Raw genomic sequence first — 27,419 nt, 5'->3', positions numbered from 1 at the left:
AGAGGCCAAAGTATCCTGCTATACTTGAGAGGGTCATTCCCCCTCTTCCCCACCAGTGCTTCAAAGGCCAGCAGGGGGGAAATGGGGGGAGCGGAATGGGATGCCAGCATCATGCTGATGTGTGATGTAACTTTCAGTGAAAAATTGGAAGTGATGATATGGTGTCAGAGTTGATGCTCTAGAATTTGCCAAAATTCTACGTTTTGGGCAAATAAAGAGTGTTGCCCCCATCATAATAACATAACTTTTGTTTTTTGCCAGAGGTGATGTTGAGTGCCAGCATGACACCTCAACACCTGTTCCTACCCCCTAAATCTTCTCATGCCCTCCACAGTCAAGTATCCTCTTATGATGGTTCAGATTTCAGCAGAGACTGCCCAAGCTCTTTCAATTCAAAGGTAGTTTTTCCTTGAAAGATAATAAGGCTAGAAGCATTACTATACACTATGTTTTCCCCCAGGTCCTTATTATCAAATGTGTATTGAGAGTTCTTTCCAACAGTCTTAATCCCATGCATATGTAAGCCTGACTTAGAGCGGGAAATAAGGCTTTATCAACTCTCCCACCCCATTTTTCCAACCTGAAACAGTCCCAGGTGCTGTTGTATGCTCTGTTAGGGGCTCTGTAGGCACTGATGGGGTACACCCAGGTTTCCCCAACAGGGAAAATAGCACCTCCAGGGCCCTTTCAGATGAGGAAAACTACTGAAAGATGGAGGGTTGAGGTGGAGGCTGAAACTTCTTCTTGTGTGGTACAGTCCTAAATCAAATCAGCCCTGGAATTATTTTCACAGCATGGAACTCCCAAATATGCATTTGATTTTGAGGACCAGAGAAAGCATATGTAGTTATGCCCTAAGTTGGAATAGAATTTCCAGAGGTAAACTGGGCACAGATTTGCATTGGAATGAGGCGACACAGTCCCAAATTAGTGCACTAGATCCTTTCATAAGGCAGGTGAGGAAAACCACTTATTTAAAAAAAAACTTCCCTTTGTTAAAAAAGAAATCTAGTATAGCATGGAATGGCACGTCTAGAGCCTTTCTTAAATGTAGTACATTCTACAGTGTAGTCCACTCCACCATTTCAGAATTCTATTACTTTATTTTGTTGTATACATAGACCAGGTCTTAAAAGTTGTGAAATGGCAGAATTCTGGACTGAACTTCAAGTTCACATTATAGTTGATGTGCTAGCTTACATTTTTTTAACTTGAAAAAGCACTGAAAAAATACGACATGCACCCACCGTGTTCGTTGTCCAAAGTGGTACAGTTCCAAATTCCCCTGCCTTATTTTATATAATATGCATAATGGCTTCTAAATAATCTCTATTCACTGTTTGCTTCTCAGGTTTGCAGAGTTGCTTGGTTATAAAGTCGAAAAGAGTCCAGTAGCACCTTTAAGACTAACCAACTTTACTGTAGCATAAGCTTTCGAGAATCACAGTTCTCTTCGTCAGATGAGGCAAAGAGAACTGTTGTTCTCAAAAGCTTATGCTACAGTAAAGTTGGTTAGTCTTAAAGGTGCTACTGGACTCTTTTCAATTTTGCTACTACAGACTAACACGGCTAAGTCCTCTGGATCTATGACCTCGGTTATAAAGATGGTGGTAATGAAGCTTTCATTCAGCCTTCAGGTTCAGACCTTGTAGTGGTTTGGGCTTGTGTGTGTAACTCACGAAAGCAACCTTGTAACTTTGGTAATTGAATTCGATATGCATTTGTTGTGGGAGGATAGATTCCTGTTCAGAGAATTAAAAACAAAACCCCCTCTGAAATCCTTATTGGAAAGCCTGCAACAGAGCTGAGAAAATGAGAAAAGGGACCAGACTCACCTCATCTCTGAGTTCCTCTGGGGATCGGTGCACGAACCACTGCACTGTAGCCTGGGGAGACTTAGGGATGCACTCCAAGAAGGTGCTGTTGTGTTCTGTCCCATACACCACCTTTTCTTCTGTGTTGTCAAAGTCATCCACTACAGAAACATGAGTGCTCATATGAGAGACCAGTGGTCAGCAGAAGCCATCCGTTTCCTTTACACAGGAGCAATGTTGCTCAGTTGACCGAATGTTGGTGCTGAACAATGGGGGACCTGGCTTCAAACCCTTGCCTACTCAGCAGCTCACTGGGAAGAGCAACCTGTTTCATGTGCAAAGAAGGGACCATCCCGAGAATTTAACAATTCACAATGTGCTTGCCCCCTAGTTCATCTGTGAGAGGTCAGTGGACATGTTGCCCCACAGCTCAGCTAAGAAGAGTGTTCTGTCTGCTCTTCAGACCACAGAAGAGACATAATTTCAAACCAAAAGTTTGGCCCCTGTCCTTGGGAAATAGATGAGAATTCATTCTTTCAAACTACATGAAAGCTTCTGTATGGCATACCTATGATAGCTTCAGCTGATACTAGCCAGTTCAGCTGCTGTCATTTTCATCCATGCCATATTTTCAAGAATCTTGCAGCATATGAAGTATTCAGCCCTACACCCGATTCTACCAGCAGTGTAGTCTTTGGGTTGGCCTTGTATTATCAAGTTCTCACCTGTTAAATTTTGATCAAGGCACTGGTGCACAGGGTTCCCACTGCGGATGTCTTGCCGGCGGAAACGTCGCTTGCCTGATGTCTGGTATCTGGTGCAAGAGAAGCCGTCCCAGGCACAGTAAGGATCCCGTGCCAGGCAACACTCTGCACAGGCTGTGCCATAGGTCTCACACTGATGCAGTTTCACTTGGGCAACCCCCACCCGGGAGCCCACATAGATCATTTGCTGTCAGAACAAAGGAAGCAAGGATAGGTATAGCAGTGAACAGCTGAGATCTCACTGTCCAACAAATATTTCCAACTGGTTTCCCCAAGACAAGAACTAATGCTGAGCTCAGTGCACTTCTTTTATAGTGGACATTTCTCCTGAATCTCCAGTAAAAACCTGGATTCCAATCCTGTTAGGAGTCACAACTAACGGTCTGATTATTTTCCACAACAACCCCAATTTTATGTAAGTTACAAAGTAGTGTAGTGGTTAAAGTGTTGATCTAGGAGATCCAAGCTTGAATTCCGTCTCTGCCACAGTAGCTTGCTAAGTGACACTACGGCAGTCATACACTCTCAGCCTAACCTACCTCACAGAGTAGTTGTGCAGACAAAATGGAAGAGAGAACAATGTAAACCATTTCAGGTCCCCATTGAGGAGAAAGGCAGGGTTTAAATGAAATAAATAAATAAATTGGGCATGTTCCAGATTAATTACTGGGTCAGTAGAAAGAAATTAGGCAAGCTATATAATATGTAGAGTATAGTGAAACATATCACAGAGGAATGTGGGAATCTCCATCTTTGTAGAGAATCCAGGGACATAAATGAACGTGTCAGATGACAACAGAGGCAGACTGGCAAAATTATACATGGATCTAGGAGTAAAAGGGTTTCTGGTATGGAGGTCTGGAGCAGAACCATTATCTGTTGGAACCAAGACACAGCATTGGAGTGATTCACAAGAAATGGTAAAGCACAGGAAGAGTTCCACTAGTTCTGCATGTTATCTTGGAAGCTGAATATTGGAGAAGAATAAAGCCTGAGGCTCTTCTATATGTCTAAACAAATACTACAGAAGCTGAGAAATTTCATCTCTTTGAAAAACAAGGAGTCCAGTTGCAAAGAAAAGCTAATAGTGGGGTGGGCAACTAAGAGCCAATTCACATGTTACAAAGTCCTCATGGCTGTCAGATGCTTTTACATCAGACACGTGCTCCTTCTTAGACCAGGGCCGATTCCAGACGGCCCTCCCCATCCCGAAACGTCGCGCGTCATCGCGTGGAAAACGCGATATTTCGCATTTTCCGCGTGACGACGCGCGACGTTTCGGGATAGGGAGGGCCGTCTGGAATCGGCCCAGTACTGGGTGTTCCCTTCTGGGGACTTAATCCTTGTCCAATGGACCTCTGTTGGTAAGCAGGTGGTGGCAATGAGGCAAGCAGCCCCTTCCCAGTAAGTTTAGACAGAGCGTTCCTCAACAACACAGTCTACTGTACACTACTGTTATCATCTACAGTTGTTCTGTGGTCAGTCTACACCTCTCTACACAGTGATTTCCCCACTCCATTCTTGTCCTGTAAAGAAGCCATTCATTACTCACTCGCTTGACGGAGATTTCCATCTCAGTAATAGGAACTGGTGCCTGAAGGGAGAAACATAAATGGCCTCTCAGCTAAAATATGCCACAAAGTGACCCCTGACCCCATCCCACAGCTGCACATTTCTTTCCTGAACTTCTTACATCTGTACAGGGTCACTCAGATCCTCACACACACACACACACAAACAGGGCAAAGACCTTTCAGAGATACAACTTTATTAATGCTGGAAAGAACGGCTAGCTCTGACCACAGTTTAGTTCCCACAGATTCATCCTTTTAAACTGAGGAGGTGCTTCTGGTCTAATGGACAGAGTGCTAGTCCTATGATCTAAGGTTCACAGTCCACCAGCTTGGCCCTGAACACACACTGGCTGGCATATATACACAAGAAGAATGCAAGCAAACAGCACATGAGTACTGAGCCAACTGCTTGTCTAAGTACAATGTAGTCATGTTGACCTGCCCAACATTTTTCTTTGGGGTTCTGTATACGGGATGCAAGACAGTTTGCACACATCACACTTTTTTACTTCACCTTAAACACCTGGAGTTCCTCCAAAATTACTTCTTCAGCTGATGCAAAATTCCCTTTCTGAAGGGCTATGATCTTCAATACTGAGCCAGCATCTAGATGTTGAGAAGAGAAAGAGAACACTGAAAACAAAACATTATCTCTGGGCTCCCTGGATCCAACAAAAGTCTTCTTCTCTAATTCTTCTTGTCTACCACAGACAAACTTGTTCACAAACATAGATGAACACTTGCTTGACCTTGAGGAACATGTGATGCCAAAACAAAAGTACTATAGACAAATATAACACACAAAGTGCCATCTTGGAAGTCACAAAGAGATTTGACTCCAGGTTACACTACAGACTTTATGTATGACCACGGACATTTTTTAAAAAATTCTTGAATTCTTTTAGTTTATAAGTATTCTGTGGATAGGAAATATTACTAACAAAAGAAAACAGATTTCTGGAAAGAAAGAGGTCCTCCTGCCATAGAAGAAAAATAATACTTTTACTGGCTCCTTGGAATAAAACGTAATTGTGGCCTTAAAATTATCTTCCTCCTCTCTATCCAGCTCTGGACCTTAGAAATATTCTTCCTTTGCCCACACCTAGACAAATACTAACACAGGTTGCTTTCACACAGAACATTTGGTCTGGTTTTGCCACCAAACAGGAAAAGGGTTTTTTTCGGAATCATCAATACAACATTATTCCCCAATCATGTTCCAACAGTCCTCGCCCTAACCTCAGTGCTCTCTTCTCCAAACCTGCTTTTGATACATCTTTCAGGGATGATGGTACTGAAAATGGGTTTGTCTACTGTGTGTGGACAAGAATGTGATAATTTCTTAATCTCCCTTCCCCAAATCAGGGCATTTCCCCTCTGCATCCTCTTGTGCTCACCATTCCCTGCTCCCCATTGTTGCCACTGAAAGGGTTTTTTTCCTGACTTTTAACAAAAGATTGGTAGTAGTTGTATCAAAGTAACAATATAGCTACTATTGCTTTTAAAAAAAGCCACATTGCAAATGTAAATGGTGGGAGAAATTGAAAATCCAACATAAAGAGGAAACACCTGAGAAACATCAAAAGCAGTTCTGTTAGATAACAGAAGGCTGTGCTGAAGTGCTCAGGGTTCCAAGCCCACATTTATCAGGCTTCACGTCACCCAAGACTTTCTGGTACTTATTCCAGAACCTGCTTTCAGTGCCAAGCTTCCCTCCCGTACACCAGAACATATGAGAAGTGATGCACAGGAAGAATTGCCTTGAGATATAATCACAATCTGCCCCACACATCTGAGGAGGATCTCCAGGCCCAGAAGATACAACACCCCCAGCAGTGCTGCTAAGTCCTAACATTCTTCCTTATCAGCATTCAACATTACACCTGTGCCAATGAACATGACATCATACTGCCCATCCTCAGCTTCCACACGATCCACCACTATCTGCTGTAGGCGGTGCTGCAGGTTGGTTTTCACTAGCACAGGCTGACGATGTAGCGGGTACACGGGTTTGCTCATCAGTGGATGAGCACGTGCAAAGTGAAGAACCTCATCAGGGTAATCCTTAGTGGAGGAGTACTGCTGCCTTGGTTGGTTGGTGGTTTTGCTGGGGCACTGATAATAAGAAAGAGAAGGCACGGTATGTCAGATTAATTTTGGACCTTTTATGCAGCTATCTATTAGGGAAGCAGGATCAGAAGACACCATGAAAAATCCAGTAAGGTCCAGGACTTTGGGGGTATCAGAATTTCCTTTCTGGATCAGCCTTTCTGGATCTATCTAGTCCAGTACTCCCTCTCTAACAACCAGTCAGGAGCTCCTGAAAAGAGCATTACCCAAACAGCACGGGCCCTGATACAGGCACTTAGAATCACTCAAGTTTTTAATTATGTCTGACATCCTCAAAACTGAAAATATCTAACCTATGTTGAATACTTTCAGAATTAATGTTTCAGATGTCATCTAATCCTTCATGCTAGCTTTTCCAGTCTTGAAAATAGAGCTTTTGAGGACGTAAGTATTACTTTTGTTCCAACTGTAGTTGTTCTTGGACCACACTTTTGTCTTTTGAGCTGTTTCTCTGACTGGGGGCAAGGGGAGGCACACTTACAACGCCTGGGTTTGGGAGTACAGGTCAGAAGCATCAGCTTCCTGACCAGAATTCTGGGAATGCAAATCTAACCAATTACAACTTTCAACTTGAATTATTGCCTTGGCATGAGCACTAGTACTGTTCTGCCAAAGAAACAGTTTGCCAGCTCGTAGATGCTTAGGCGCCTGTAAATCAATAGGATATTTTTCTTTATTAAGCTAGATTTCTTCCTGAAAGTTCATTTGTTCATTAATTTGAAAAGAGCTGACAGTTAATCCCGTATCTCCTAAATCCTAAAATAGTGCTAATGAAGAATTACCAAATAGCTCTTCAGTATTTACAACTGCAGTCTTGGGCACACTTAACTGAGAGTAAGGCTCTGATTCACAAATGAATGAAAATGACATAGGAATGAGGTGTTAGAATGGCATGTCCCCACTCCTCCACTTGAAGCCAGCCGGGTGTCCTTGGGCTAGTCACAGTTCTCTGGAGCTCTCTCAGCCCCACCCACCTCACAGGGTGTTTTGTTGTGGGGATAATAGTAACATACTTTGTAAACCGCTCTGAGTGGGCATTAAGTTGTCCTGAAAGGCAGTGTATAAATCGAATGTTATTATTATTATTATATTATGCACAATATGAAAGGAACAGGATAGCCAACTCCACCTTGGGAAATTTCTGCAGATTTGAGGATGGTTCCCTGGGAAGGGTGAATTTTGGGGAGGGGAGATAGCTCAGTAGGGATAAGATTTCCTAGAGTCCGCCCCCCCGCCCCCGCACCAGCTTCCATTCCCTCCTGGGGAACTGATCGCTATAGTCTGGAGTGGTGGTCAGGTATAATTCCAGGAGAACTCCAGGCCCACCTAGGAGGTAGCTGACCCTAGAAAAGAGCCCTGCTGCTGGATCAGACCAACAGTCCATCTTGTCCAGTGTGCTGGTTCACACAATGGCCAACTGATTACCCTAGAAGGCTAGCAAATAAGCCAGGGCCTTCTCTTGATGCTGCCTCCTAGCACTGGTATTCAAAGGTTACTGCCTTGGATTGGAAAGGTTCCCTTTAGTCGTCATGACAAGTGAGGGACCCACAAGGACTTGGGAGGGCATCTCATTTTCCCATGTCCCACCATGTCCTCTTTCCTTTCCCTGCCCCCCTTGCTTCTTTTGCTCCTTTGTCTGCCCTCCATTCTTCACCTCTCTCCCTTTCACCCCAGCAGCTTCTCCCCTATGGCTCAGCTGCATGGTCCTGGCTGACCTTGGCCCAGCTGCATGGTGGGGAACCTGAAAGGACTTGCAGAGGATACTTCACTTTTCTCTGTATCCCCTCCTCACACTATTTCTTTTTTCCCTCTTCCCGGTAGCCTCCATATGCTCACTTTTCCCTACTTCTCTCCTTCAAAACAACTAAACAATTTTTATCAGCCTCCCACCTTCACCTACATTTCTTCATTTACTTCATTTATATACTATCTTTCTCCACAATGGGGACCCAAAGCAGCTTACATCATGCTTCTTGCCACCATATTATCCTTTTAACAACCTTGAGAGGTACGTTGGGCTGAGAGTGTGTAACTGGATCAAATTCTCCCAGTTAAGTTTCCACAGCAGAGTGGGGATTTGAACCTGGGTCTTCCAGATCCTAATCTGAAACACTAACTGCTACACCACACTTGCTTGGGGGAGTGGTTTGATGTTGAACAGTAGTAAGTAGCCAGGCATGGGTGACTCATGCAACTCATGTGGTATTAATTTTTCTAATGGTTGCTGGTGGGCCTTGCCCCAATGAATCCTCCCTCAAAGGTCAAAACAGCCCTGGAAAAAATCTGTCTAATCCCCTTCTAATGCCGTCTATGTTCACGGCCATTACTATGTCCACTGGCAGTGACTCCCACAGTATAATTACTTGTTGAATAAAGAGGTACTTCCATCCTGAATGTATTGCCCATCGACTACAAACAAACAAACAAAAAGAACAACGAAGAAGTTGTCTGAATGGGGTAACACATATTTTGCAAGTGTATCCAGACTTTATACATGCTACACAAAACCTTGATTTTTCAGGGTTCTGGTTTCCATACACTGAAGCTGAACATCTGCGTATTGCCCTGTAAGAAAACATGACAACTGTGCTTATCAGGAGGATCCATGTGCTGTTGCTGGCTTTCTGGTATATGTGGACTGCAATGCGTGAAAAGGGCTAATGTATCACAAGGCCACACCCTGACATGCATCTTCTCCCAAAGCATATAAATATTTTTCAAAATACAGATATAATTCACTTACCACTCCTGGCCTTGGGTATGGCACCTTGCCCTCATAAGCTGCCCACTGATGATCAGGCCCATCTTTATGGGCAAACGGCCCATTAAAAACCTCCCAGATGTCTGCCATACGATAAACGCAGACAGCAAACCCCTTGAAGACATTACTGAAATAAGAGATGTTTGACTACAGTTAGAGTCTGTTGGGGGAAAGTATGCTTAATTGGGTTTAAATACAAAATACAGAGAGGATGCCATTTAGCCCAGCAAAATGAGTTTGGCTGGCATGTTAAAGATGAAACTCAAGGCCCGGTCAACGCATGCAGCAGAATGAGTTGGTAACAAAATGGTAGAATGTACCGAATACAGGTGATGGATTACTTTTTCAAAATTCCTTTTGAGTGGAAAACTAGCATGTCATGCATGGAGCTAGATTAATTTTTTATTTGCAGTGAGTTTTTTTACCTGGGAGAAAAATGGCCTGTCTTCTGAAGTCGTGCAGCCCATCTATCTCCTCAGAATTCTACCACCTCATCCTAATGCAGATGCAGACTATGCCTTACTCAGTTCCTAATTCAGTTAGGCTGCAATCATAATAATTTATAGGACTGTGATTTTTTATTGCTTAAAAAAACACACTTGCTACTTATACTGGCATAGTCCCAATGGTTCAGTGACCTCCGCTCTTCCTTGAAGTGCTTCACTTTCTTAAACTGTGAGAATATGTTCTAATGACATTTCTTCTGAGTCCTATTTATTGCCATGATCCTGCTAAATACTTGTACAACAGCCAGAGCCCAAGTTGGATAGTTCTAACCAGCTGTTCAGAAGGAAGAGAAAGCACTGGAACTCAATCCAGCCACCGCACCCCTCTGCCCCAACAGCTGATCAGTGCTGTTGCGGCTTTTCTGACTAGAGTGATGGATACTCAATGCTGGCAGCTGGACGAGGCCAGGAACTCTGTATGTAGAACCCCCATCCCACTTGTACAAGCAATTCTTCTTCTAACTAGAAGTGCCTACAAGGAAGCCTAGCTAGAAGTGCCTACAAGGAAGCCAGTTTGGTGTAGTAGTTAAGAGTGCAGGACTCTAATCTGGAGAACCAGGTTTGATTCCCCACTCCTCCACTTGAAGCCAGCCGGGTGACCTTGGGCTAGTCACAGTTCTCTGGAGCTCTCTCAGCCCCACCTACCTCACAGGGTGTATGTTGTGGGGATAATAGTGACATACTTTGTAAACCACTCTGAGTGGGCATTAAGTTGTCCTGAAGGGCAGTGTATAAATCAAATGTTGTTATTATTGATATGTTATTATTCTGTATATGGCGCCTCGCTAGGTCACAAAAAAGACAGAAAGCATGCATTTTTCTATTACTGTCCCATTTCAGAGCATATCACAGCCTTACAAACCTGAGATACATGTGTATTAAATATGCTTTCTATTATAAGAGAGGTTCAGGAGCAGCCTTTCAAGGGTCTGTTTTCTACAGAGTACAGAACTTTACATATTTACATACAAGATCAAATACCAAACAGTAGTCAGTACAAGCAATGTACAGACACAAATATTAGACTTTATCAGAGTGACCCCCCCCACCCCCACCAAAGGGAGTTATGGATACTTATATAGCCTTCTATGACATTGTAACCTTTCTTCTGCATATGCAGAGGCATAAGGAATTTGAGGTTGCAAGATTGGTGTGGGTTTCTTCCATTCTTAGGTCTATCTCCATCTGCCTCTCCATCTGCTTCATCTGCTAAACTGCTCCTGGCAGTGGCATAGCGTGGATTGAGAGCGCCTCGAGCAAGGTGTGTGCCTTGGTTTTTACTCTCCCTCATGCACGTGCGTATGCTCCTGGGGCCCGCGTGATGATGCCACTTCCATTGACATTATCATGTAGGGTGAGGCTGCACCCCTCCGGCACAGCCGCCCACATCGCTGCAGCCAGTTCAGCCACTGCAGGAAGGCCAGCTTGGCACCCAGCAAGCCGGCCACCCCGTCAGCGCACAGGTGGCGTGGGCCGTCTCCTCATGTGTGCAGCATGGTCTCCGCTCCCCTCCACCCCAGCTGCCCACACCACCACAGCCACCTCGGCTGCTGCAGGAAGGCCACTTTGGCACCCAGCAAGCTGGCTGCCCCGTTGGTGCGCATGCTGCCTCCCCAAGGGCACGTTGCAGTCTCTTGCGCCCCTATGAATTTTGTGCCTGGGGCAACTGCCCCTCTGCCCCCCCCCCCATGCTACGCCACTGGCTCCAGGATGATGATTGCTCATGCACATGAACCTCTCGGCAACTGAGAACAGTATACAAGCAAGCCCCCAGCTGCAGGAGCTCAAAGCTCAGGTAACTGAAAGGAAGTAAGTATTTTGTTACTTCCCTCCCTTCAGCCACCAGGTGCCCTTGTGATGCGTTCAAGGCTTAAGGGACTGAACTTGCAATGGCATCAGAAACAATGGGGAGAGGGAACAAGCTCACCATTCCTTCTGCCTCTAACCTTACACTTGAGGCAAGAAGACTCTATGGATATGGTTCCAGGACCTCTTGTCTCCAGTGGAAATCCTGGAAGGAATAGGAAAAAGAGAAAACTCTCCCTCCTCTATCAGCACCACTTCTTCCTGCCAGTTTCCTGTGGGCCACTCTTTGTTTTTAAAAATTCTGCAATCAGTTACCGGAGAAGTTATTTTTAAAAATCAACACTGTCAACAAGAAGCATAGAAACTCAATCAATGAAAGCAAAATTCTCACCTGATCGTGCTAAATAGTGCATATACCTCTGGGCTCTTCCCATCTTTAGTCCTCAGGAGAAAGACATCCTCTGTTTAGGGGAAGTAGAGTTCACCACATTTAATGGTTTTTTTCTTCCAATGTACATTCCATGTATCTACTTGGATTAATTGTCTTGTGAGATTATCAATAAATATATTCCAAGAACCTAAGATCCAGTTCCAGTCAATTATTCCTTTCTCTTGTCCTTCTGGAGTAAGTTAGTGAAATCAATTGCCAGAGGTGATTCTGGGCTCTGACACCAGAGACAACTGATGGGGGAGAACTGATGGAATACAACTGATGGGGACAACCTTTTGGTCTCTTGCACTGATTTCCCAACATTCTACTAATGGGAACCATCTAATCTAAGCCATCCAAGTGTCCCAGTTTGGACACATTGCTCCTAGCACCTAATTCTGGCAAAGCAGTGGACCATCTAGAAGCCAGCTTCAGGTTGCAATACATCAGTAAATCCCAACATACTATTTAGGGATTTCTCTTCCATACTGTTTGTGTTACATGCTCCCCACTTCCCTGAGCAGGGAGAGATTCTACTGGCAGTACTATCTGGATTGGATTCCTTTGGATGAGAGTGCTCTGGATACTTACACATTTTTGTAGTATTTTCTTAGTTTACAAATATAAAAGTAGAGCAAAAGTACAGGTGAAAAGACACTCCTACAAGCAAATCCACAACCCCATTATTAGATTCCCACTGGGGGAAAAAACTAGTACCCCAAGGTGCTTCAGCCAACTCACAGTTGTTTCCCCTCTCTAATTTACCCACTTTCTCCCATAAGTGGAGTAGAGTTACCTCCTTCAAACGCTGATGGATTCTTGAACAGAGCTATCAGGAAACTCTCTCTTAACTATTAGTGACCGCTGAGCAAACATCAGCTAATTATTCTGGGCCACTAACTTCATAACAACAATAACAACATTCCAACATATTTATATATCACCCTTCAGGTCACCCAGCTGGCTTCAAGTGGAGAAGTGGGGAATCAAACCCGGTTCCCCAGATTAGAGTCCTGCCGCTCTTAACCACTGACCAAACTGGTCAATCAGCAACGGCAATAGTATTTTATTCTCATATCGTTAAGCGGCTACAGGCAGAACTTGAGTTATCCTATAAAACCAACCAGTTCCAGAAAGAGGCTCTTACCCAGTTCATCAAAGTATGTGTCTATGCCATCTGGTCCTGGGACAGAGCACACCAGCCGAGCCTTGTTGAAAGTGCTCCACTTGTTGACTAGCACTCGTTGTCCTCCTGCATCATTCTGAAAGGATAAGAGTGCCCAATAGTTGCTGTAAATCCAAAAATGTAAAGGTAATTTCTTTGATTCCAATTCAAAAGATGAACCGAACTTCACTTTCCAAAAGTCAGCGAGGTGCAATTAGATATCATATCTTTGCATCCCTCCATCTTTTGGGGAAGCTGTACTTTAAATACCACATGCTCACAAAATGAGATCTCAGCTGGAGAACAGCATAGAGGTGCACTCTCAATAACTATGCCCTACATGAGAAATATCCTCTTTGAAGAAGTTCCTTTGCTTTTTGAAGGAAAATTAAAGCTGTTTTATTCTAGAAGGCGTTTGTAAGAATAACTCATATGTTTCAAACAAAGGCCTCATAACAACTGAATCTGTTTTTAATTTCTTTTTTTAAGTGTGTATGTATGCATGTGAAGGAGGGGCTGTTTTGTTCTGTTTCTGCAGTTTTGGTTTTAATTTTTGTCTCTGAAACATTTGTCTAGAAGTTGGAAAGTCTTTGAGTGATTACATGACATGCGTTTTTTATCTTCCTTTCCCCATCTGCACCCCAAATTGGATCATTTGGGTACCAAGAATCAACTGGAACATTCTGCACATGAGGCTTACATTTGAATCCACATCCACAATAAATGGCTCCTGTGAAATGAGCTTCAGGTTGCACCTCAGGACTAGACATGGGCACGAACCAGAAAAAACCCAAGCCACGGGGTTCGTGGGGTTTCCACGAACCATAAACTAGCACGGAACTGACCCAGTTATGAACCAATTCGTGGGGTTTAAATGCCCCTTTCCAGCAGGGAAAGGGGCATTTAATCATTTAAAGGGCCCTTTTCTGCAGCTTGCAAGGGGCAGGACCCTTTAAACTATCAGCTGGCAGGCAGGGGAATCCCCCCACCGCCTACCAGCTGATAGTTTAAAGGGACCTGCCACTTGCAAGGCAGGGCCCTTTAAATGGCCCAAACCTGAGCCCTCAGCCCCAACCCCAGCCCCTCACCCCCCAAGCCCCAGCCCCCTACTTACCTTCCCTCTGATGCTGGGGTGGGGGAGGCCTCCGCTGCCCTGCAGGCCCGCGCAGCGGAGGAGAAGGCCCAAAACGACCTTTCTGCCCCTCAAATGGCAGCTGCGGCTGCCATTTGAGGGGTGGAAAGGCCATTTTCAGCCTCTTCCGCTGCCCTGCATGGCTGGCATTTGAGCGACGGGAGGGCCCTTTTCCACCTCCTCCACTGCCACACGGGCCTGCAGGGCAGAGGAGGAGGCCTCCACCACCCCAGCATCAGATGGAAGGTAAGTGGGGGGCTGGGGCTTGGGAAGGGGGTGAGAGGCTGGGGCTGGGGGGATTGGGGCTGGGGGTTGGGCCGTTTAAAGGGTCCTGCTGCTTGCAAGCAGCAGGAAAAGTTTAAATGCCCATTTCCCACAGGGAAATGGGCATTTAAACTGTCCCTTTAATACAAACCAAACGAACCAGTAGTCCAGTTCGTGGAAATGAGCTTCCACAAACCCTGGCATGCAAACCCTGAACCGGGCTCGTTCATGGGTTTTTTTGGTCCGTATTTAGGTTTGTGCCCATCTCTAATCAGGACACTTGGACCAAGGCCTGTCACTGTGGCCTAAAAGGATCGTTGGGGGCTTAAAAACTTATAGAACTGTTTGATCCAGATAATTATGAAATATCTGCATATTTTGCAGCCCTCCATTTCACACACTCACCAAGATAAACTATATCTATTTTATATCCTCGTATTGGAAGTGTCTTTTTATTTAGTTTTCAATTAATTTTTACTTTTTTAATCCTGTCCATTTTTCAAAATTAAGAGAAACTGCCTCTCAACTAAATATGTTGGTTACTGTTTTTCTAGCCTGTGGTCACCATAACACTGATTTTTAACCTTCAAAGGACATAGTCAAAACTTGGTTACTGATTGAAAGATGTAAGCTTACAGGATAAAGGTGTTCAAAAATTAATTTCAACTTGAGTCTAGTGGCACCTTAGAGACCAACAAAATTTTCAGGGTATAACTTTTCAAGAGTCAAATTGTTGCCTGTAGCAGCTGGACATAGGCATATATACATGAGCTGTGCACGGCTTGGTATTGAGGTTACCATTCTCGCGTAGCTACCCGTTGCACCCAGATCCACGAGCCTGCTGCCAAGATGCCAGCCGTTACTGCTGAGACTCCTATAAGTGCCAGGGCCAGCAGTGAAGCAAGGAGAAGCCATGTTCTAGAGACAGCTTAACAGGGCAACTATCTTCCTGTGGGAGCCATGATTTACAAGCGCTCCAGTCACACAGCACTCGCATTTGATATACAGACCTTTCATGTGCAGATCAGGTCATAAAGGTCTTGCCTCTGATATGCAGAGCGTGAGATCTAGAGATCCAATCAATTCTCACCCATCCTTCCTTATTGCCCCTCTGATCCTTTCAAGGTATCACCAACGCCCAATGTTAGATGGTGCCCTAAACCAATATATCAATCATTCTAATCATCCTAGTCCAGCACATCAATTGCTCTCTTTGTAAAAGTGCCTGGGAACCATTTTTGAGACGCATACCCACCGTGGGTTTTGCCTCCAACTAGGAATTGGCTATTTAAGAAGACCCTTGCGGGTCACTCAGAGAGATCTCGTCCCCACCCCGCCTTGTGTAGTACAGGCATTACACTAGGTGATCTCTTCCCTCGCTGCTGAGTCTCTGCTTCTCAACGGACAAGTGAGTATCGCCCAAACAACGTTCTTCCTGCTAATGCAACCGTCTCTATACCTTCCCACCTTTTATTTCCTGCTCTTTTAATGAATGTGTGTGTTCCTTGTATTTTGTATACTCAAGGTTATTAAGTAAAGTCTTTGATTCATTGAAGTATTAGTCTCCTCTCTTATTGGGCGTGATCCAGGAACTCTGACCCTGGTATACACAGGTCTTGATCCCTTAATAATAGCCTGCTGCTTATTAACTCCCCTTCTCTGAGGCAGTTTGGCTAACAGAAGCTCCCTTCTTCGGGTTTGTATCTGAAGAAGTGAGTTTTGACTATCGACAGCTTACATCCTGAAAATCATGTTGGTCTCTAAGATGTCACTGGGCTTAAATTCTGCTGTTCTACTGCAGACCAACATGGCTTCCTACCTGAAACTAATTTAACTTTGGTTTCTAGGAACAGCTAAATTTCCTTTGCAATATTCAGCCTGATCTCCTTAAACTTGAGTAGAACACTTTCTTTCTATAGCAGCATACAGTTACTTCTGCCGTAAAGCAGTAGTTGAGTTCCTGAAGACTGAAGCATTACAGAAAACCACACTGTGTAAAAAATAATGGAATAGGAGCAGAAAACATCCTAGACCCCAATCTCATTGAGAAATCTTTAATCTAATGGCCAGATTAACACTGTCTGTAGTTATTATATCACTATGCTATTGTGCTAATATCAATTACAGCATAAGGAAACGACCAAAGTCTTAAATAAAGTGACCAACAGCACATGCAGCTGCCATCAATAAAAGAGAAAAAAAACCAAGAGAATGGATGAGTAACAACACGGAAAACAGAACATGTTGTGATTGGAAAACTAACCCCCTCCCAAACTGATAACCAAAATAGTAAACTATTCCTCCCATCCCACCAAAACCCAGACTCTTAATGTAATGCTCATGACAAGTGAGATTCATGGCATTAACACTGTGGATCAGTTTGCCCTGGCCCACATTAATGCAAATGGGGCATGAGAAATTACTGGTGGGGTTAAAGGGTTTCTGCCAATCAGAGGACAACAGCAGGAAGCTATTTTGCCTACCTGCCCTCCCCAGCAGGTATTTTGCCATAGTGACTGACCCATCCTCCTTCCCTCAGTACTGTACAGAATTAGCTGATTGCAAGAATTGTTTTGGGTCTTCATCTGATTGGCTGTGATTTAGACCTTTTTTCACCAGCTTTGTGCTGGCTTTGGGTTGGCAGTCATTTCAAATAGGCCTGGTTGAAATACGGATTCAGCCACAACCAGTGAGCAAGAATAGAGTAGGTTGCTAAGGGTAGGTAGGGTTAATTGGCAAACATGCAGCGACATCATGCTGATGAAGGGTGTATTTAGAACAGACAATCACATGCCATGGGGGTGGGGGCAGCAGCGGCACCAGGGTTTTCGGTGCTTGCAGCCAGCCGGGCACCCCCGCGAGCACGCACACACACACACGCACTGGCCTGCGTGATGACATTACGTGTGATGTCATCACGGAAGCGCGTGCGCCGTCAGCCCAATCACTGCAGTGGGTGGCTGGGATGGCACGTGGGTGGCCTCCAAGCTCTCCCACTCGGTTGCCCTGTGTCGCCGCAGACGCCTGTCCGAGGCTGCTGCGCCTAGCCGGGGGGTGTGTGCTGGCGGCTGCAGCAGCGCGAGGCGGGAGGGATAGGAGGCTGCAGCTCCATGGCGTGCGCCATGGAGCTCCTCCAGCGCCCCCTCCGGCACCCCGCGCCCTGAGGCCACCGCCTACCTGGCCTCAATGGGTGCACCGGCCCTGGGTGGGGGGTGCTGCAAAGGAGTGCCCCAGGTGCTAAGCAGCATTCCTCAAGCCTGGTAGGAGCCTGGCAGCACATCAGGGGAGGCAGATGAAGCTGGGAACCCCTGAGCACAAAATGGCTGTGCAGGCTGTGATAAACAAGGCCAGCAATAACTGCCTAATTAGTTTGGAGCCAGGGTGGACCTGCCAGGTAGGCACGACAGGTTACACAGAAAATAAGCATTTTATTTTTTGTGCCGCTGCTGCACCATGTGGTAATTGCTTCTCTGTTCTTGCATGTCATTCTAACCAATTCACATTCTATAACCTTGTGTTCTTGCAGAATTTACTGTATTAAAAAAAGCTCAAGAATAGGTGTAAACTATCATGAGCAATCCTGTTTACAAATCAATGTGATCATCCATAAAGAGTCCTGTCTCCTCCTCTCTTATGCAGGTGTACACGCACACTGGTGTCATAAAGCTCCTCAGCTGCCAAAACCCACTTTCTTTGCCCCATCTACTGAGGAATCAGTGCCAGATCCTCCTTTATTTCAACAGACACAGGTCATTAAGTTCCAAACACGGCATTAATCTCTGATTGGAAGAAATATATCTCAGAAAGAGGTTTGTTTTCCTTAGACAAAGTCTGCCTACATGCATGTCAAGCACAGCTGCTAGTTGAGCCCTGAACCCTCTGCGCACCCAGGTACTGTGTTTTAATGATCCAGAAAGAGATCTGATGGGTGGTACAGCTTAACCTGTCCATTGTGTGCATTTTTTTGCCTGCCAAAGATGTTTGAGAAGATACTACAGTGGACGGACTTGGCTGCATGGAGCAGAGCATTCCCTTTGACTCATCTGGCAATATGTCAGCTCTGGTAATCAGAGCCCATCACCACTCCCATCTCTCAAACAAACACAATCCATCTCTTTGTAGGAATAGATTAATCCAATAAATAACATTAACTTCATTTCTGTGTCTTAATGTTTATTTCAAGGATTAGAGGGAGAGCGAAGGAATTCACAGCCAGCAGAGCTTTTCTGTTTGGAGGGAAGCTGCCGTGTCCTCTGCCCTATCCCTGTCTAGTGAGTACTGCCTGGTGCTTGTTCCAAAGAAAGAATTATTGCAAGCAGGCGTTGCCACAATAATGTTTTGCTGACAAATTTTTCTGCTCAGCATTTCTGCAACCTGGGCAATTCTGGGTATGCAAATGGCAGATGTAGGGACTCAATCCAGTTCTTATGTACTTTGTTCTATTGTATGTCTCTTGTGTTTTCAAGAGACCCGAAATTTGCCCCTTCTCCTGTTTAGTGACATTGCTGACTCCATCAGCTTGAAGTATTTTAGTGGGGTTTGGATCTCTGTATTAAAATCATAACAGAGAGTACTTAATCCCACCTCTGTTGTCCTGCTTGATAATGTAGTACTCTCTAGGGGACACCTTTTGAAACATTTAAACCCCTATTGTTAAATATTCAAATCTTCTGGGTCTTTTTAAATTTGCAATTTTAAAATTAATGTTTGTTCACATATATTCTCTACTAAGCAATTCTAATAGAGAAATTACGAGACCCACCCCCCTCCAAGTGTGAATTTTCTTAACTTTTTGGAATGATATCCTGGTGAGGATCAAAGAGTCCTTTGGGTTAAATTCACACTATGAAACAATGCAATACTTCTTTGCTTAACTCTGCATTAATCTGAAGACAAAATTTCCAATTTTTAAATTATTGCTCTGCAGAAATGGGTGTGGACTACAATACTGAAAACTCATGTAAATGACTGTTGCAGCCAACGGATTGTCTTTTTGCCAAGATGTAGGAATTTTCTTCCCTCCCTTCCCAAACAGTGTTGATCTTTTAATATAATAATAAATGAAAACTTTCTGGAATTTATATTCTACAACAAATACCAAATTCAGTAGATGCAAAAACATAAGTACAATACCCCTGGATACATTTCACAATCTATGGCAGCTGGCAACCTCACTAATACAAAAAAAAGGTAGAAGTGCAAGTCAAACGTCATTTACTGGTAGAAAGAAACTCCTAAAGAGTAAGGATGGTTCTGTTAATTCCCTCCTACTGATACAAATACACTCCCTACTCTGTAGTTTTAATTACTGTTTTTGGCTACTAATAGTGCAATGGACTATAAATAGCTATAAAGACGGATTGCATGGAATGGTGAACCTCATCCATCTATATGTTCATCTGGCAATGTCCCTCCTACAGTGAATACATCTGTTATATCCCATAAAACAAAATGGCAGGAAGGAAAGAATGAACATTTTTGACACATTCCCTATTCAAAAATACTGTAATCTCAGCCAAATGGCTCTCTAGGAAGAAGGCCTTCTTTGTTCCATATGGTGGAGGTTACTATTAACATTCCAGCATATATGATTTTGAGAAGTTCACATATTCTATGTGTATTCAGTGATGGGGCCTTCTTTTGGCATGTACCCCTAATATCCTCCTGTCCTATGTGATTTCCTCAGTGACCATATGATGCTCATTTTCTAACACTTCTCCCAAGATGAACTTCTGCCAAAATTGCTCTTGTTAAGAACAGATCTCCATATTCACAAATGACGGGAAACTATATTTTGCACCTTCTATTGCTCACAGACAAAAAGAACTCTTTCCAACATGCAATAAAACAGAATGTGAACAGCCTGAAGTAAACAGTATGAGCCTGTTATACTTTATAGAGCACCTGTTCCTCTCTGAAATAGCTGTACAGAATGCCTGGTTCCTAGCTCTGTAACTGTTACTATTGGATATTCGCTTGGCAGTCATATAGATCATGGCACGCTGACTGTGGCAGCCTACCTCTGAAATGTCCTTTCCAGGAAGACCTGCCAACTCATCTTTCCCAAGCTTTACAACATGTATTAAAGTCTGTTTATTTCATCAGGGCTTCAACAAGTGGCGTATACACTGCAATAAGATTTTAGGAATATATGCCAATATATACATACCTTCCACACTTTCCCCGCACCAACTTTGAGTAGAATCTCTTAGGAGGTTTGGGAAAAGTAACATGAAAATGCCACACAGAGTGCATTTCTCAGCCTCTATTCTAACTCTTATCACACTGGCAAATATTGAGATCATAAGAAAACAACTTGAAAGTAACTTACATATCAGAAAGGCCATATAAATTATCAACATGATCAACACAGGCCAATCTTCACCTGAAAAGCATTCTGCTATCAACACAGGTCAAATAGGAAGTTAATGAGCTATAACAATAGTCCTTCATGGCTGTATTTACACATTACAAACACAACTGAAATTGCCACTTCCTCCTTCTAACTACCAAAAACTCTCCACATACTGTTGGGAAAGTCATGGCATACCCTAGATGTGAACAGAAGGAATGAGCCCTTAAATCTCAGGAAAGGAGCAAATTCTAAAAACTGACACATACTCAGTGGCCTCTTCGTCACTCTGTGCGGGTATACGTGACCTGTAAGTGAGAGGAAAATAGCTGCTGTACATAGAAAGACGACTCCCATGTGAACAAAGTGGGAGTATTCTGGCAATACTTGTATTTTTCCCAATGGAGGCAGTAGATGATGTATGCACTATTTGGGGGCGGTGGTGGTATAAAAACAATCTGAGAAATTACCTCTGTGTTCATGAATGACTTATTGGTTCAGAAACATCACAGAAAATACAGGGGGTTGACTATCTGGCAAGGCAAGTTTGCCATTGTATCAGATCCTTCATTAATTCGCTTGGCTAAACCTAGGATTCCTCAGCTATTTACAGGTGTCAATAAGCTTAGCAAAACTAGAGAAATTGCATTTATCACCCAATTACTGCTATCGGGAATGACCTCTGTACTCTTCTGCATACTTGCACTTCATCTTCCTGAATTTCATGAATCCCTGACTCTGTTTTATAAATTTTTTCCTAACTCTCATATAAATGTTTGTCTAATGAGGTCCCAGTGTCTACATCTGATGAAGTAAGCGCTAGTCCATGAAAGCATATGCTAGGATAAAAATTTGTTAGCATTTAAGATGCTACAAGAGTCCTTTTTTTTGCTTCAAGAGACTAACATGGATACATTTCTGGCGTCATTATTTCTGCATTTAGTCTATTTCCTTCTAACTGAATTACTTAGTTCAATAAAGTTGCATGGCTGATGTATTGGAATCTAGGAGACAGAACTGAAAGTCAAGGACCTTTTATAGAAGGAACTTTTGGAAACAACAGTGCTCATAAAATAACTGTGGAAAGAGAGATCAGAAAAGAAAGAAAGGCTGAACTGGAAATCACTTACATTAAAAAAAAAACTAGGCAATTTCCATTTGGATGAAAAGACAGAAAATTTTAAAGTTGACATCCAAAGACTCAAAAGGATTCCCTCCCCTTCCACCTCTGTTGTTGCCAACCACATTAAAGAGAATTGCCAAAAGAAAAACACCTTCTTCCTAGCTTTGGCTGGAAAAGAAACACTTGCGCTCCTGAGAGACTTAACGCAGCCCTCCTGAGCCAGGCACTACCAATGATGAGGTATTGATTGAAGTGCTTAAAAATGCTGTGTGTCCCAAACAGACTTCCTATAACCTGCTGCTAATCAAGAACCAAAGAGAATGGGAAGCGGATCTGATTTCAGAGTGCCATTCAGTTGAAACTTGATCTGAGCTGAAATGAGAGGGCACATTTTGTGAACACTCCCCTGCTCTAGTGAAATGCTTCCCTCCTGTTCAGCAATATTTCAGGTGGTAGAACTAAATGCCTCCCAATGCTGTTACAAGAGGAAGGAGCAGCATTTCAGGGGGCACTTGGGGTTGCAGAGAGAAAGGAGAAGCAAGACAGTAGCACTCTTCAGGCAGAAATCCCTCTGTCCAGAGAAATATTCTACTGGATCCAAGTCTGAAGTAGAGATGGGCACGAAATAGGGGAAAAAATGAAACGAGCATTTTGTGTTTCGTCACATTCCACGAATCACAGACGTTCATGAAATTGTCCCGTTTCGCGAAACCATTAGTTAGTTTCATGATTCATCAGAACCCAGGGCACATCAATGGCCCCCTTCATACCCGGCGATGCCAAACTCGCAGGGAGACTTCAGTAGGCTCTCCTCCACTCAACCTCACACAACAAGCCAGCAAGAACAAATGCTCTAAATAAGAATATAAGCAAAGAAAATTAAAGAAAAAAGAGGTAGGCCTCAGTCAAGCTAGGCCCCAGAGCCAAGCAATGCCCTAAGACTGGGGTTGGGTGGGGTGGTGGAAAGAAGGCACCCTCACCCAACGACCTTCCCAGCAAGGCCAAGAGCTGAACATAAGAACGTGGCTTTTCAGTCTCTTTAAAAGCAGCAGCAAATCCAGCCAAAAGCTCCCAATTCCACTCTCTCACTCCAAATCCCAGCAACAGGTCTCCCTCTCCCTCTGTCTACTGGAAATGAAAAGCATAAGGCAGAGAGCTGTGCCTTATATAAGAAAAACTCACATAGAGCAGAACAGGAGGTCTTTGGTTGGCAGACAGACCTGCCTAACAGGGTTTGGAGGGATGAGATTGGTGTTCCCATGGCTACAGAAGGCACATCTCCTCAGCTGCCTAGGGGATTAACCCCCCTGCTTCTTGCTGTATAGGGCAGAATGGAAGCTCTCTAGTTGGCAGGGAGAGCTGCCTATCAAGGTTACGTGGGCTAAGATTGGGTTTTTCAATGGCAACAAAAGGTCTGCAGACATCCTGGGCCTATGTTGCCTAGGGAATCAATGGATCGGCGCCAGCCTGTCTGGCATCACGAATCATTCACGAATCGAACGAATCAACCCCAAAAGTCGTGAATTTCGTGAAAACCGCAGCCCCACGAAACACGTTTCGCAAAACACAAATCAGCCCGATTCGTCACAAAATTTGATTCATATTTCAATTCATGCCCATGTCTAGTCTGTAGCTTCTCTGCTATGCTCCAGCTACAAAAGCCATCTATATTATACCTGTGTTGCAGCACTGAACACACAGTGCAACTTTCCATATTCTCAAAGCAGTGTCTCCTCTTTCTTCTTTCAAAATTCTCCAAGTGGACTGACCTGATACAATTTAAAATTTCCAGTGATCAGTAGGATGCATCTCCTCTTCCCATCTGAGATCTTTGCCTCTCCACTATATCCTCCTCCCCAGTTCCATTCTAGGCTATCAGCTACACACAGTTGCTTTGCACAGGTAGGAACCTGCTTTCCAGGAGAGGCCACACAAGTGCTTATTTTAAGGACTATATTTTGTATGGTGTGTATTGGTATTACATGCCTTGGGTCACCCCCCAAACACTTTAGAACTTTTTAAAGTGGACAGGGCTAACTACCAATACATCTGGGCATGCATCAGGTCAAGTTTCCCCTGATCCAACTTACTTTCCCCACAGCCATGCAGCAGCTGCAGGGAACTTACTTCCTCAAGAGTCGCAGGGCCCCATTCAGATTGGTACAATGGTGCTGGGTGGGAGGGGCCAAAAAGGCACAGGGGATGTTACTTGCCCCATTGTGGGTCTGCATTTGCACTGAATATTGTACCTATTGCGGCCCTTAGAATTCACGCTCATTGGAGTAAAGTGAAGTCAAAGCTTTAGTAGTTACTACCAATAGTATCAACTGTGTTAAATAATAAATGTGTATTCTAGTCGTAAGGGGGACCCCACTGTGCAAGTTTCAATGTGGGAGTCTGCAATATTTCATTCTCAGCCTGCCAAATTTGCAACCGCGTCTGTTTCTTTCAGTCAAAAGGCTGGTCCAGTTGCAAATTTGGTGAGCTGAACCTGCACAGTGGGGTCCCCCTTATGACTAGAATACACATTTATTCAGGAGGTGACCACCTTTAGAGAGCTACGTCCTGCTGTACCTAGGAACTAGAATGAAATAACTTCAGTTTAATCTGACCATTTATATGCCACAGAGGAAGAGTATTATTCACCTCCACCACCCCTCTCCTGAATTGTATATGAACTGTGGGTCTTTTGGATGTACATTTAAAGAGTGTACTATCTCTTTAAATGAGCTCTGGTTACGATGAGATGTGAAAAATATTTATGAATTTGTACTTACCTGCTTATTTTCTGTAAAGATGAAGTGGTGAAATGTATTTTTGTACTTGCACATACTTGTTTGCACTTGCACTTTAGTAGAATCATTAACATTTGTTAAGAGAAAGTTAATGTGTATTGTGTTAATTACAGGGATTAAGATCTTTGTTGGGATCAGAAGCGGAGCAGGTCGCAATGCCCATCCCCTGCCTTCACCCAGCTGGAATCAGGAGCAGAGGAGGTGGCAACGCCTGCCCTTCACCTTCACCCAGCAGTGATCAGGAGCAGAGCAAGTGGCAATGCCCACCTGCCCTTCACCCAGCTGGAAACAGGAGGGGAGCAGGTGGCAATGCCTGCTCCCCGTCTTCACTCACCTGGGATCAGGAGGGGAGCAGGTGGCAATGCCCATCCCCTACCTTCACTCAGCTGGGATCAGGAGCGAAGTAGGTGGAAATGCCCGTCTCCGCCTTCACCCAGCTGGGATCAGGAGCGGAGCAGGTGGCAATGCCCGCCCTCTGCCTTCACCGAGCTGGGATCAGGAACGAAGAAGGTGGCAATGTGTGCCTGCCCTTCACCCAGCCGGGATCAGGAGTAGAGCAGGTGGCAATGCCCGCTCTCCACCTTCACCCAGCTGGGATCAGGTGTTAAGCAGGTAGTAATGCCTGCTCCCCATTTTCACCCAGTTGGGATCAGGAGGGGAGCAGGTGGCAATCCCTGCCCTCGCACTCACCCAACTGAGATCAGGTGCTGAGCAGGTGACAATGCCTGCCCACCCTTTACCCAGCTGGGATCAGGCGTGGAGCAGAGGGCAATACTCGTCCTTTGCCTTCACCCAGCTGGGATCAGGAATGGAGTAGCTGACAATGCCTGCCCTCCCGCCATCATCCAGCTGGGATCAGGAGTGGAGTAGGTAGAAATGCCCATCCCTTCTTCATCTAGCTCAGATCGGGAACAAAGCAGATGGCAATGCCCACTCCCCCCTTCATCCGGCCGAGATTAGGAGCTGAGCAGGTGGCAATGCCCGTACCCCACCATCATGCAAGTGCGATCAGGAGTGGAGCAGGTGGTAATGCCCAGCCCGGCCTTCACCCAGCTGAGATCAGGCATGGAGCAGGTAGCAATGCCCGCCCTCTACCTTCATCCAGCTGGTATCAGGAGTGGAGCAGGTGCCAATGCCCACCCCCTTCACCCAGCTAGGATCAGGCAAGAAGCAAGTGACAATGCCCATCCCTCTTCACTTAGCCTGGATCAGGCGCAGAGCAGTACCTGCCTCCAACTTCACTGGCCGGGATCAAGAATGGAGCAGGTGGCAATGCCCACTCCCCCTTCACCTGGCCGGGACCAGATGAGAAGAAGGTGACAATGCCCGCCCCCTTCACCCAGCTGGGATCAGGACTGGAGCATGAGGCACTTCACCCAGCTGTTATCCGGCGCAAGGTAGGAGACAATGCCCATCCCTTCTTCACACAGCCGGGATAAGGAGCAGAGCAGGTGGCAGTGCCCACCCACCCCCATTCACCCAACCAGGATCAGGTGTGGAGCAGGAGGCAAGACCTGCCCCTTCAGCCAGCCGGGATCAGGTGCAGAGCAGGACAAAATGCCTGCCCCCCCATTCACCCGGCTGGGATCAGGCACAGAGCAGGTGGCAATGCCCGCCCCCCCCCCCCCATTCACTTGGCCAGGATCAGGTGCAGAAGAGGTGGCCATGCCCACCCACCCCTGCCTTCATCTGGCTGGGATCAGTGGCGGAGGAGGAGGGAATGTCTGCCTGCCCGTCCTCCCCTTTCTAGAGCCCGTTGTATTTTATCCCACAATGGGCTTTGTTGCTAGTGCTATAATAAAGGGAAAAGGACTGTGAGGACTATACCACTGTGTATAGTATGTAGTACCTTTTGCTGTATGTATTACACTACTACGGAGTTTTTGCATTGTTTAAATATTGGGTTAATACTTATACTTCTTTTCAGCTATGTTTATATTTCTGCTTGGTTTCAGATTTTTGCACCCCTAATCTTATTACATTGCTTATTGAATGGCCCATCCAGTTTATTATATTGACTCATGCTGTGTAATCTGCCTTGAGTATCGGTGAGAAAGGTGGTTTATAATTAACATAAATACAAACAAACGAACAGTGTCATTTAACACTTGAATTAAATCTACATAAACCACCTTTTGCCTCCTAGATGTTGGGTTTTAAAACGTTAATAACATCTAAGGTATATTGTTTTACTTCGTAAGCTGCCCCAAGCAGATTCTGTGGAGGGGTAGCACAGAAATCTTCTAAATACATAAATAAATTTTTAGTGGAATACATGTGTCATTGATACAATTCCATGCTGCTAGAGTAACCTCATTTGCCTTTAGGAGAACCCCATTAGAATCAATGGACAGTTTATTCACATTTAGGCAGCTCTCACAGTCATTAGCTGGACAGAACAGCAATGTTATAAGTCATAGTTTTCTACTCTCAGCTGCTTGGCAGTGATTCTGTCCTGTATCTTTTAGCATGCCTTTTACATGGAGCTGTCAAAGTAATGAGATGCTACGAGCTACAAATGCAATGATCAGCGCATGAAGCTCTTGACTAAATCTCCACATCACATCACAAACACACAAATGGTCCTGTGATCTCACCACACAGATTCTCCCAACACGGCTAAAGATGGCACGTCCTTTGCTGTCTGCCTCTACTGCCTTCTCAGTGAAGAAAAAGTAGACCTTGTCATTTTCCCAATCATCGTTGTCTGGGATCAGATAAGCAGCAACAAATTTAGGGGCTGTAATAAAAGATTGTAAGGCATGTTAGAAAGAAAGACAACAGAAATGGTTGGCAGCTAAGC

At 44.7% G+C, this 27,419-nt stretch overlaps 1 protein-coding gene across 1 annotated transcript in view; it reads right to left on the bottom strand.

Annotated features, from left to right (window-relative positions):
- SEMA3G (semaphorin 3G) overlaps window positions 1-27,419 on the bottom strand; it is a 128,353-nt gene that overhangs the window by 7,274 nt on the left and 93,660 nt on the right. The window contains exons 7-15 of the mRNA XM_054977245.1: window positions 27,214-27,356; window positions 12,933-13,047; window positions 11,747-11,816; window positions 9,026-9,170; window positions 6,036-6,267; window positions 4,667-4,758; window positions 4,131-4,172; window positions 2,540-2,765; window positions 1,836-1,975 (exon numbers count right to left, since the gene is read on the bottom strand). Of these exons, the coding sequence (XP_054833220.1) occupies window positions 1,836-1,975; window positions 2,540-2,765; window positions 4,131-4,172; window positions 4,667-4,758; window positions 6,036-6,267; window positions 9,026-9,170; window positions 11,747-11,816; window positions 12,933-13,047; window positions 27,214-27,356 (1,205 nt within the window). The remainder of the gene's footprint in view (window positions 1-1,835; window positions 1,976-2,539; window positions 2,766-4,130; window positions 4,173-4,666; window positions 4,759-6,035; window positions 6,268-9,025; window positions 9,171-11,746; window positions 11,817-12,932; window positions 13,048-27,213; window positions 27,357-27,419) is intronic.

The sequence above is a fragment of the Eublepharis macularius genome, chromosome 4 (assembly GCF_028583425.1).
Source record: "Eublepharis macularius isolate TG4126 chromosome 4, MPM_Emac_v1.0, whole genome shotgun sequence".
Classification (NCBI taxonomy): domain Eukaryota; kingdom Metazoa; phylum Chordata; class Lepidosauria; order Squamata; family Eublepharidae; genus Eublepharis; species Eublepharis macularius.
This window is presented reverse-complemented; position numbering and strand designations above follow the sequence as displayed.